The sequence below is a fragment of the Labrus mixtus genome, chromosome 8 (assembly GCF_963584025.1).
Source record: "Labrus mixtus chromosome 8, fLabMix1.1, whole genome shotgun sequence".
In the NCBI taxonomy this organism is placed as follows: Eukaryota; Metazoa; Chordata; class Actinopteri; order Labriformes; family Labridae; genus Labrus; species Labrus mixtus.
In genome coordinates this window covers 29289417-29302319 of record NC_083619.1, presented here as the reverse complement: position 1 = coordinate 29302319, position 12903 = coordinate 29289417, and the positions used below count along the sequence as shown (strand labels likewise).

General features: G+C 44.8%; 1 protein-coding gene across 2 annotated transcripts; it reads left to right on the top strand.

The window, feature by feature from the left end:
• The first annotated feature begins 2732 nt into the window (after positions 1-2732).
• crfb16 (cytokine receptor family member B16) lies at positions 2733-12350 on the top strand. Of its 2 annotated transcripts, none has more exons than XM_061045485.1 (7): positions 2733-3266; positions 3789-3918; positions 7408-7598; positions 7917-8041; positions 9061-9202; positions 10677-10828; positions 11686-12350. In XM_061045485.1, the coding sequence occupies exons 1-7, from the start codon at positions 3209-3211 to the stop codon at positions 11773-11775; spliced, it is 888 nt and encodes a 295-aa protein (XP_060901468.1). In that variant the 5' UTR covers positions 2733-3208; the 3' UTR covers positions 11776-12350. The 2 variants fall into 2 exon arrangements, with proteins under 2 accessions (XP_060901468.1, XP_060901469.1); XM_061045486.1 differs by having other exon boundaries at positions 2735-3266; positions 3792-3918.
• The last annotated feature ends 553 nt before the right edge of the window (positions 12351-12903 follow it).

Genomic DNA, 12903 nt, shown 5'->3' with positions numbered 1-12903 from the left:
GGTTTCATGCTTGTGCTCAAGGGCGACATTTACTGGATCAAAAAGTTGCAGATTCTTCCTTTAAAGTTTAATTCATTAAAAACATTGGAGCAAACAACGCGTTTCGCATTCGAGTGTGACCGGTGTGTGCTGGATCACTCAAGACATCATATTCAAGACAAAGTGTTTATTTAAAGAGGACATATCGTCCCCCTTCTCCACCTTTTCAAACAGTCCCCCTGTGGTCTAAATGAAACATCTGTGCTTTGGTCAAAATATAACATGAATCAAGCACCAGAGGAGGTTTGTGACCCTGTATAAACCAGCTCTCTCAGAACGCTCCGTTTTGGTGTGTGTGTCTCTTTAAATGTAATGACCCCCTGTGCTGTTTTATCATTTGATTAACAAATTTAGTGACAAAATGTTGTTGATGTAAACAAATGAGAGCTGAAGGAATATGTCAAGAGCTAGGGGCTGCACGGTGCTGCAGTGGTTATAGTGAGAAGGTTCCTCTCTGTGTGGAGTCTGCATGTTCTCCCCGTTCATGTGTAGGTTCTCTCCGGCTTCCTCCCACAGTCCAAAGACTCGTTAGGTTAACTGCTGACTCTTAAATTGTCTGTAGGTGTGAATGTGAGTGTGTCTAGTTGTCTGTCTCTATATGTCAGCCCTGTGATTGGCTGGTGAACAGTCCAGGGTGTAACCCCGCCTCTCAGCCCAATGACAACTGGGATCAGCTCAAGCCCCCCGGGACCCCCAATGGGACAAGCGGTATAGATGATGGATGGATGTTGAGAGCTGCAATACAAACAGAAACCAAAGCAGCAGCAGTTATTGCAATGAAACCGAGATAAACATTTATAGCCCTGAAGTTTTATTTTATTTTACTATCCTGCTCCACATTTAATAATCTGGGTTAAAGGAACTGAAGCCACAGCTGTGCTCGTCTGTTTCCTCTAACCAACCAGAGAGCCGTTCATGAACCCTGCCAGAAGGAAAAGTCCAACCAGCAGCAGGAAGTCAAAGATGGACATTTTCAATGCCCATATAAGGAAGTGCAGCTCCAGCCCAAGCTATGACGTGAACAAACAACGCCGTGTTGTCTTCATCTGTGTACAGCACGACTCAACGACTAAACTCGTGCAAAATAATCACGATGCCATGTTTGAAATGTGTAAATATTTGTAGTTTTTCATGGTGAAAAGCAGATGTGAGATTTCTCTGACGGTTTCAGGCGTGTATAAAAAGCAGGATGTGAGAAGCTTGTGCCAGTGTTTGTGCGTTTTTACGGCTTTTTATGGTTGGTGACAGTTAATGTTTGATCATCCTGAGAGTCCAAAGTCCAACACCTCACACTCCGAGCGTCCCTCTCGGTGGTGACGCAGCCCGACTGAAACTCTGAATCAGGGTCAGTATGGAGCGTCGTTTCTCTCTCTGGAGGAGAACAGACCGAGTTGTTAGCGGGGGTTAAACTTCCCCACAGAGAAGAGGAACGATTCGACCTTTTCTGAAACATTTTAAACAACAAATGTAGTGCACACGCTGTGCAGTCTGAAACTGCTGTTTACATTTCACCCTCCAGCCCTGTGCAAACATCTCATTACACTAACGAGGCAGATTCACATGAGAAGTCCAGATAAACATCATTTATTGAAGATATCACAAGAGAAATAAAAGAGCTGAGTTGTGAGCGTCTTGAGGGGCGGCTGCGGCTCGTTGGTAGAGTCATTATCCTTATCAATCTTCATTTTGTATAGCGCCAATTCATAACACACATTTTGAATGCTTCTGACGGCCCTGACTACAACACTAAAGCGTTCTTGGGTCCCTTGAAAGGCGCTTAATGAATTCTTATCTTATTTGTCTTGAGACCACTTTTTGAAGTTCTTGGTCTCGTCCCAGAATAGAATCGTCTAATCTTGTCACCTGACCATTCCTTGGTCTTGTCTCTGACTGTGAGCACTTTGGTCTCGGGTATGTCCGGGTCCCTACGCTACGCTTTACATCAGAACACAGAATCAAAACAACACAATAAACAGAGTCCATAAGCTACGTTGGTTTTTAAGAGTTTTTCTAACATGTCCGAGGATGAAGCATTGTGGATAACTGCTGGGAGAGCGTTTCACAGGGTGTTGGATGCCACACTGAAGACTCTGTCCCCCAGAAGTCCGCAGGTTGGTGTGGGGGAATGGAGAGTGAGTAAGTTAGGGGGTGTTTCTCATTAGGGCCCCGGGCCCCGAATCCGAGTACTCTTGACTCAAAGTCCAGATCATTTGATTAATGTCAACACAAACGTTCCGCACCCACGTACTGAGCCCAAGTCCTAGTTTTTAAAATCAGTTATGATTTAAAAACCGTCCAGTGTGTAGCCGGCCTTAAAGGTCTGTGCATGAACATGAACTTAGGGACTACTTTATGGTCTCTATTTGAAAATCTGACCCGCCTGCAAACAGAAGCGAGCAGGATCATGACTGTCTGTGTGCTGCAGAACACATTTCCACATGTGGGACAGTAACAAATAATCTGAATCTAAGAGGGAATCCTTACATTTTCGAAGAATTTCGCCACCATGGAGCAACTCTTTGTAGCAGGGAGCTCTGAAACACGGCCTCGCATTTTCTCTGGTTTTCTGAGAGTCAGAACCTAAATAGAGCTGCACACACACACACACACACACACACACACACACACACACACACACACACACACACATTCCAGCAGGTCTACAGGAGCTATACGGTATTCAGAGTGCGTTGGGCGTGTCGTGTGTCGGGCCTGAGATGACAGCTGAAGCCCCGAGGGAGAAAAACAACGAGTCAGACCGGCTGAGCAGCCCAGAATCAGCATCAGCATCCAGACACACCAGCTTTCCTCTGCACACAGAGCAGACCGCAGACACGCCAACACGGATCACTTTACAGGCTCTTTAATGTGTTTGAATCAAGAGTTCAGAGGTTGAAATAAACCCTCGACAGGAACGTCCCACTGAGGATCATGTGGACCCTAACTCTGAGACTCTGAATGGGAGATGATCTCGGTGGATTTACGGCTCGTTGTCAGCTCTGGGGTGAGCTGAAAGAAGGATCCAGAATTCAGGAGGAGTCAGGATTTCTCTGCAGGGGCGCTGCACAGCTCTCTGGATTACTTATTTGGAGGGATTTGAACATGGTGGACCTGACATGACCAACAGATTTTTTTCCCGCCTTTTCTTCCCGAGACAAACTCTCCGGTCATGACACGGAGTCTGCAGGTGATGATGATGATGACGGTCCTGCTGGGCTTCACAGACTGTAAGTTAAAGCTTTTTAAAACTTTCACACTCCAATGATTGATTGTGGGACATTTTAAATGAAGCAGGGCAAGGATACGCTCCACAATGCATCTACGTTCCAACCCTCACCTGTGGTCATGAGCTGTGGGGGTTGGGAGGAGACCAAGGGGTAGATCTAGAACTCACTGGATCTGTGTTGCACAGGGTGGCTGCAGTAATCTTTTAAGATTGCAAAAATCACAAATTTTGGAGGCTTTATAAAATTAATGTGCAAAGTATTCAAAGTACGAGTAAAACTAAATATGCAACTTGGACATGTGAAGAAAACTACCAGCAGCTTGGTGCAGAACAGCCCAGAAAGCTGATTCTTACATAAGTCCCGCCTCTGACAAGGCAAATGTAGTTAAGGATTTTTAGGCGGTCAATAACACTTCAAGGGGGGGAGAGATTGAGACCACAAAATGGAGGGGGCTCATTTAGACTTCTATGTAACCGGGTTTATTTTCTACACTAGTGGATTAATATGATTTGATTGTGTCAGCAGGTGTTTGGACGCTGCCGGCGCCCGGAGGAGTTACGATGGACTCTGTTAACATGAAACACGTCCTGAAGTGGCTCCCCCTGCAGGCTCACTGTGACACTGCAGTCCTGTACTCGGTTCAGTTCCAGGGGTAAGTCACATTTATTTACCTGATTCTGACAGCTGTCGTCATGTAGTGCCCATGAATGAGGAAAACACCAAATGTGTATCCATCCACTGCTGAAAGTAGTCCCCCAGAAAATGCACCATATCCTTTGTTTGATCGTCGGCCTAGTTTTTGCGGCGAGTGTAGGACCCCCGTCTGCCTTTTCTCGGACGGTTCAACATGTTGAATCTGCGTCGGTCACCGTCGGTGCAGTTTGTGAGAGGAATCACTCTGATTGGCTGTTCAGCACGAGAAAAACGGAAGTGACGAAAGCACGTAAACGACCACAATCAAGAGGTAACTTTTCGTCGGACGTTATTATCGATTAGAAGCACCTTTATTACGAGGGGTGAGTGACAGCGACGAGAAAAATATCTTCTCGTATCACAACAACGTTTTGTTTTTTTATCCGCGTTCTTCTCCGACCTCATCCACTTCTGCTTTCCCCCTTTTTGGAATGACGATTACAGACTACCGCCCCCTGCTGGCAGGGAGAGTAATTTCCTCTCACACATTGGCCGTCGGCTGTAGTCTTTGCGGTGTGTTCAGATGCAACTCTTTGGCCAAGACAAAAGGCGACGTGAGGCGACCTTTCGATCCCACGAGTTCTTTGCCGTCTGCTTGATGTGTCCGGGTCTTTAGAGAGCAGCTGATCCCTGATCCTCCTTCTGGACAAAAGGTGACTGTTGGTGACAGTTAATTACACAACAAGAAATAATCCCAGTGGTCCAATTGTCATCTGAAAAACATTATTTTATTTGAAAAGTTATCCCCCTATAAACAAGAGTATCACTTTAAATGCTTTATATGTGATTTTTTGATCCAGCAGATGTCACCCTTGAGCACCAGCATGAAACCAAAACAACTCACGCTGCATTGTTGTGTTAGCATGCTAATGCTAGCGATCTTTATTATGCTCGTATCTTCACACTGCATGTAAATTTACCTGAAATGAGCGTGATCTAGAAACACAGTTAAGCAGTGAGTACAGTATGTTATTCTTCTTTTCTCTAGTCCCTCAATTAAACAACTTTTATACACGAGGGGAGGAGTCAGCCGGCCGTCCGGGCGATGTAAACAAAGTGAAGATAGGACTCTGAAAACTCTGAAAACATCACAGACAGTGGGACTCGGGTGTTACACCCATTGTAGACAGTCATGACTCACAGAGTTATTTTCAGAGGAGATACTTGATTTCTGCTACACTTAAGTGTGAAAAATCACATATGAAGCCTTTAAATGTTGCAGGAAGAAACAGTTTGTGTGTGTGGTTGAGGTCAGGTGCACTAAGAAAACATTAGTGTCTGTAGTGAAGAGGAGCCTCAGGTGCAGTCCGACAGTGCAAGTGAGTAACAGGTTAAAATATGCACATAAACAACACCTGCCTGTTAATCATCCCCACTGTAAACGCGTTCTATTCCTGTGCCCTAATGACACAGAAACGAGCGACACACCTGTGTTAATGAATTTAATGGACAGGTGTGTCTGAGCTGGGCTTTAGTTTTCGCCTCTGCAGCATCAGACTGCGTCAGAGAAGGACTTTTAATTAACTCTGGGGAACATTCCTGCGGCTGTCTTTGAAGTCATAAAGCGAGTAATGAATGTTGAGATCTGGTTCCAAGTCTTAAAAACTAGTAGCACACCTCCACTGCAGGTATGCACACCTGTCAGGTTGATTCACCGCTCTGAATCTGAAATATCTCAACAAGCAGGCGAAAGGAGTACTTCATGTTCACTTCAGGATGAACTTTAGTAACTCTGCTAATCCATCTGGTCGGAAGGTGTCCAATACTTTGATTTAGGAATCAATAAATGTTATCTGGAGACACTTTCCAAAAGAGCATATGAGATAGTATGCAGGAAGGATTTCTCCTTGTTGTTCCTCATGTTCCTGTTGTCCACACTTCCTCGCCGCTGAGGTGGAGGTCGGAGCAGGCCGTGCATGAAGGAGGACGGCGGTGGTTGTTGGGAGGACACAGTCCGATGGTGGTGGAGGCTGCGCGTCAGGGACGTCGGATGGTAGTAGTGACAGATCACCTCGCTGAAGGTCGGGGGAGCTCCATCTACTCGAGAGCCGGCCTCTGCTGCCGGGACAAAGACATCCTGGGCGGAATAAAAACCACAAGAAAGGAATATAGTTGTCGCATCAGGGTTGTGTTCTGTTTCTCGTACATTCGTCGTCCGGGTCAGGCTTCGGTGTACGCGGGATAAAAGTTTGTACGGAGAGCAGAATCAGGAAGAAGATAATCCTCCATAATCTCTATGAACAGATATCTGCGTGTAAGAGCAGCTAACAATCTGTTCTAGACAAGCAGCAACGTCTGGTGCAAAATCCTGCAGTTCCTGGAGTGTCCACTAGAGGCTGGCTGCAGAAGCACAGGAAGTCACATACACACCCATTCTAAAAAGCCTGTTTTTACAGCAGAGATTAACATGTTTACAGCCTGGTTCAAAAAACCAACACACACACTGTATGTAGGCAGCTTGTTTTCTAATGACTCATCGGTTTTGATTTAATGAAGGTTAAGAGTGAATCATAAATAGGCGTGTAGCTGACCTGATTGACAGGTGGGCGCGGTGTAACAGTTTGTCAGGAGGTTTAAAACCCGCCTGAGCTCCAGCTCTCAGCCTGTCGTTGTAGGTCGACATTTTCAGCATGACGACCCCCTCCAGTCACCAACAGATCGTCACAGAGACTTTGTTGATTTACAGCGTTTTGGTGCAAACCAAAATTAAAGGTGGTGTGAAAAACTTTTGCAAAGCTTGAAAAACTTTTACAGTCAGTTGAACACTTTTACCGATCCCCAAACAAATGTACACATGATGGATCCTTGCAAGAAAGGGAATGTACCAAATGTTGGAAGTGATTGAGTGATCGGTGAACTAGTTAAGTTTGGGGTACCCCCCTCCCCACCATCAGCTCAGGAGCGCCCGCTGTGGGCCGCTCCATCACTCTGACTTCTCTCCATTAGTGCATGTCCATAGGATCCTGTTTGTGCATGTGTGTGTTCATGACTTACAGAGTGTAAAAACTGAAATTTCCCCTTGCGGGGATCAATAAAAGTAAATCTTAAATCTTAAGACTTATGCAAAATGTGTTGATGGTGATTGAATGATGTTTTTTTCCGTTTCGTGGAACCCACCTGAGACAGTTGACGCTCCGTCTTTCCATCAAAGTTTATCCACCGTGTTTACTGGTACCTGATTGGTCAATACGACTCGGACTAAAACTTCCACTGGATGATGTTACTAATTAGAAATGAAAACACACTTCAGGAGCTGTAAAGGCTTGTGTGTGTGTCGTGGAGGTCTGCAGGGTGTGGTTCCTGAGGCTCACACTGATGTCTCATGGCATTAGTTTGAGCTTACACAACATGAGTCATGATAAAATATCACACAACAACAACAACTGAAGCAGACAAATAAAGACAGGATGATTCTAAAGCGCTGTGTGATTGTTTGTTTGTCCATCAGGGAGTTTGAGCTGACGGTGCTGAACGGCAGCTGGGTGGATGCTCCCGAGTGCCAGCAGACTCCTCACACTCACTGCGACCTGACGTACGACCTCGGCTCGGACTCGGACTACAACCTCCGCGTCAGAGCGGCTTGCGGGTCCAAGCTTTCCTCCTGGAACAGACTCGACCGTTCTTTCAACCGCAGAGACAGTAAGAGCCAATCAGGAGCAGGTTTTCATCCCACAGCAGCTCATCATAAATATTCTAAAATACTGATATGAAGTTGTTTAATTGAGGGACTAGAGAAAAGAAGAATAACATACTGTACTCACTGCTTAACTGTGTTTCTAGATCACGCTCATTTCAGGTAAATTTACATGCAGTGTGAAGATACGAGCATAATAAAGATCGCTAGCATTAGCATGCTAACACAACAATGCAGCGCAAGTTGTTTTGGTTTCATGCTGGAGCTCAAGGGTGACATCTGCTGGATCAAAAAATCACACATTCTTCTTTTGTTGCTTACAGCCGTTCTGACGGTGCCGGAGATGGTGCTGACGGGGGAGGGCGGCGCTCTTCAGGTGACGTTTGACAAGCTTCCTCTCACTGCTGTTGTCAAGGTGACGGTGTGGGAGAGAGACGACGAGCTGCAGGTCAGAGATCACGTCTGGTCTGTTTTCTGTTATTTGTTTCTACTTTGATTAAACTCCTTTTACTCGTTTGTATCTTTTCTTTTTTCTGTTCACTTAGCTGATTCTTTCTTTTCCTCTCTTTCATTTATTATTTTAAGCAATTTAATTTTCCTCTTTTGTCCCTTCACAAATTTCTTTCTGCTCACTCTGTTCTTTTCTTTAAGCTTCACTTTCACAATCCCTCCTTCTTCTTTGTCTCATAGCTCAAAAACTATAGGGATATGTTGCCAGATCTCGTTTTAAAAAAACATTATCACCTGTGATAAATGTTCTCTCTCTACGGAAGAGGATTAGGGCCACACATAAAAAAAAAAATAATAGAGTTCTGACTTTAATGTCAGAACTACAGGTACCTGTAAGGACCAACTCCGGTGGATAGTCACTGTGCAGGACTGAATGTTATTCATTTTGCATTTCATAATTGTCCACACACTTCCTTCAATATTAATGCCAGCGGACTAATATCTTTCTTACATTTGTGTCCAATATGAATTATAATAAAATGCTTTGTAACATTGTCAAAATACTGTTTTTTTAAACCTTATTTACCCTATCTCTTTTTACCTATATGGAATAAGGGGCTTCATCAACATTCAACTAAAGAACTGAATGTGGTGAAAAGAGTAAGTTGGCTACTCGTTTAAGCAATTCCATAGTAGTTTACACAAAAGTTTCACCTGGGTGGTACACCATCTTGCAACTCAAAAAACAAAAATACAGTATCATTAAACTATGACTGTGCACACAGCAGTGACAAAGCATGCCAAGGTTTTTGCTGCTTTTTCCCACTCCAGTCAGTCCTGCACGGTCCTGCACAGTGACTATCCACCGGAGTTGGTCCTTACAGGTACCCGTAGTTCTGACTTTAAAGTCAGAATTCTGAGTTTGAAGTCAGAATTCTGAGAATAAAGTCAGAACTCTATTATTATTTTTTATAATTATGTGTGGCCCTAATCCTCTTCCGTATCTCCCTCTCTCAGGCTGATGTGTACACGATGGACTCTGAGCAGAAGGTGCTGAACGTCCCCGCCCTGCAGGAGGGTGTGGAGTACTGCGTGAGAGCTCACACAGCCCTGAACACACAGCTCTACAGCAGCGACACACAGTGTGTGTCCATCACAGGTACATGTGACAGTCGAACACACAGACATGTTCGACTTTGTTCTCCTCTTTTGACCTTTAGTGTTAGTTCTTCTTTCTTTAATAAATGTGCTCTCTCCCTAACACCAATGATTTCCCCTTGTTTCTGATTGAAGGAAAAGTTTCCCCTTTGCATCATCATTTGTACTCTATCCTTAAAATCAATCTCCTGCTCAATGATTTCCCCTTAAAATCTATTTTTTTCTCCATGTTTCTAATTGCAGGACAAGTTCCCCATTCCAAATTTGTTCAGATGTTCTAAAATGACCTGAACTATTTCAGTTTCTCTCCACTTGTAAGGTGTACAAACGTCACAAATCCACACTAATAATCCATTTTCACTGTCCGAAACACAAAATACTTTTTCATCAGCCAATTTGATGGTATGTGGAGGAAAAAAACAGCCATAAAATGTATTTTTCAACCACAACAAACGCTCCTTTTGTCACAGAAATGGGCCTGTTTCCACTTGAGGCTTTTATGTTTAGGACTAGCGTCACATATTTTCTTGATTAAAACATTTGGCCAAGACGTAAAAAAAAGTGCTTCTTAATCTTTTCCTGGTTAAATACAAAATGTTTTTGCAGGTCAGTGTTTTTTGTCGCTCCTAAATATAAAAATGGTTTTGGGTTTTGTAATTTTGTCTTTTAAAATGTGAAAATGTTTTTCAAAATGTAAACTTGTCTCAAGCTTTGTAATTTTGTTTTGCACTTTCCAGCCACCGTATCATAGAGCGCTAAGGCTTCAATCACACCTAGACGCGCCGCTACAGACGCGGCCGCTCAAAAACTTGTTGGGCAAACAGCGTGGTGCGCCTGAGGAGCCGGGCGGCGTGTGCAACGGGGCGATTAAATATGATAACAGTAATTTTAACGGAAAATTGACCCAAGCAGACGTCCAGCTCTTGCTGTTGCTCTCCTGTGGGATCGGGGGGGCGGGGGGGCGGGGGGGTGAATACCACCATCTCAAAACAAGGACAGTAGTTCTTCTTCATTAGGAAGTAAGAGGTAAAGAGAAAGGCCCGCCTCTTGATTGATTTGATTGGCTGCCGGTGCCAGGTGTCACATTGACGTGCTGTGCGACTCTGTGCCTCGTGCTGAAAAATCATTTCAACTTTTATGCGAGTCTAAAAACCGCCAGCACAAGAAAGGAGTGCACGCCAGGCTGCTGGCGACGCGTCTCATTGTGATTGGCCCCTAAAGCCTAAATCTTCCCGTAGCATACGCTGTTGATGTAGCACTGTACCAACGCAGCCTGACCCCTCCTCCTAAATGTAACTACGCGTCGAAGTGATGTTTACTGTAAGCCCTGTGATTGGTCTACATCTTCCTCTCCTGGCGTGCACCACAAGTAGAACATCGGGATACATTGTGTAACAGATTTAAAAGAACACGGTGGGCTGATTTAAAAAGAAAGGACAGTGTAAGAATAAACTCTCTCTGTGATTCACCTGCAGGGCCGGACGCTGCGTGGAAGAGGCCGACCACTGTGACGGTGACGGTCATCATAATGGCGGGCCTCCTGTTCGCCGTGTTCTGGTCCGTCGTTCACTGCCGTGCAGACGCCTGTCAATCATACTTCCATAAAGACCCACTGCCCCAATCACTGGTCAGTCTACTCATTGGTATCTAGCAAGGAGCACGTCACAACAATTAGATATCAGGTCATGTGAATGTTGAGACGGATTGATGTATGGTGAGATAATGATCATGGTGGAAGGGGATGTCATCAGTCAGGCTGGTCTGGGAGGACGGACTGAGGGCCGGGCAGAGGGGGACTCAGGATTCGGGGTCTACCTGAGCTGACCTCGGCCCAGACTGTGCCAAGAATTAGACAAACAAGATGAAGGGACGAGGAAGGAGGGTGGATGTATGAGAAGTGATGGAGGGGTCAAAGAACAGAGTGGAGGTGGATGTCTAGTGTTAGCAAGGCCGCACATAAGGGGGGGAAAAGGGGAAAGCTTTCTGGGGCCCAGCCGTAAGAGGGGCCATGGTGGTTAGCAAAAACATAATCCATCCTAAATTGAAGCAATGATAACACAGATGGCAGAAAATAAAGGAAGCTTGGTCATTTGACTCCAATGACGCTACAGATCCAATACGCATGCACTGATATGATTAAATGGCACCTGCAGAGGGACCATTCACTCTGCCTTTCACTTTCTTTGGGTGGGCCTCAGTATAATTGGGCTTATAAAGGTATTTCGCAAATAAAACAAACTGTTCTAAAAGTTTGTTTACATGGGCTTGAGTATCCCAGTTATGAGCCTGATCCTGATCATAGTCAGGATATGGTGTTTACATGCACAAAGAGAAACCTGCTCATTCATACCTCTGTTCACAGAGGGCTGGGATTTGCCTGTTACCCTGAATAAACAACGATATCCTCAAATTACAAACAGATCTATTGTAAGGTCAAAAGTTTCATTTTTAACGTGAATAAAAACTATACTTTCTCTCTTGCAGAGATCCGATTGGGACATTCAAATCCCGCTGAGCCCTGAAGAGGCGGAGCTTTGTGAGAAGATCAAGGTGATGCCGAGCGTCGACTGTTAGCTCTGAAACTTCACAACGAATATGGAGGACCAAAGAACTGAACTTCCATTTTCTTATGGATTCCAGGAGTATGTTAATGTTTGGAGAAGGTGCTTTTGAGCCCAGAGCTCCGAGGAGATTTGGTCTTTTAAACCAGATGGGACCAAAAAGAAACAGCATCAGAATATCGACGGATAACCGTGCAATGAAAAGTTAAAGGGAACTTTCTTGTGTGGCTGAAGGAACCGATACTATTTTCACAAAAGAGGTGGGGAAAAAAAGGAAGTCAGGTGATGTGATTATAACAACGGTGAGTCCATGAAGGGACGAGGCCGAAGAAGTTTTAAAAACCTGACAAACAGTCAGCTAAAAACGAGCTAAAAAGCCAAGTATGGCTATCACTGACGCAGATAGCTACCTGGTACCCAAACTGTTTTTGTACCAGCTCTATGGGGACAGACTCACTGCAGGAGACAGCCTCTAGTGGACACTGGGGGAACTGCACTGTTTGGTTTCATTGATAAGAATAATTGAGTATCATCTGCATAACGGTGAACATTTTGTTAGTGTTTCATCATATTACCTCAAAGAAGCTTTACTGGCCTGAGGCTTGTTGCAACCGATTATTTGTGCAAAAGTGTGTTGTGTATGTACAATTATTTTACTACTCCTGATTGACTCATAGCCTCCCTGATCTCAAATGATAAACAAACTTGTTTGTTATTTATGATCCAGATCAGCTGCCATGATCCTGATGAGAGATTGCTGAATCACACCCATCCTGCACTCACTACACTGCAGGCTTCCCGTATCACACATCTGTAACGGCAACGCCCCTCCATACCTTAAGGAACTGCTCACCCCACAAACACCAAGAGCTCTGCTCGATGGGGGACAGAGCCTTCTACTCTGCTGCCCCACAACTATGAAATGCTCTCCCTGACCACCAGAGGGCCCCACAGACTGTGGACTAAAACCCTTTTCTTTTTTTATGCCATCGTCTGGCTCGGTCCATATCTGTGCTCCTCTGCATACAATGCTGGTACACTTGAGCCTTTCTTTGTTTCCTGGAATGAGAGGTTTTGTGTCGTGTGTATGCAGAGGATGGCAGATTGGAATAAGCTCACATAATGTGCGGTTTATACCGTG

What these genes read in the sequence shown, in the direction of transcription:
- crfb16 (XM_061045485.1), top strand. Translation starts at nt 3,209, where the DNA reads ATGACACGGAGTCTGCAGGTGATGATGATGATGACGGTCCTGCTGGGC. An exon ending in TTCTTTCAACCGCAGAGACA is followed by an intron (nt 7,599 to 7,916) that starts GTAAGAGCCAAT and finishes TGTTGCTTACAG; the next exon opens with CCGTTCTGACGGTGCCGGAG. An exon ending in AGAGAGACGACGAGCTGCAG is followed by an intron (nt 8,042 to 9,060) that starts GTCAGAGATCAC and finishes TCCCTCTCTCAG; the next exon opens with GCTGATGTGTACACGATGGA.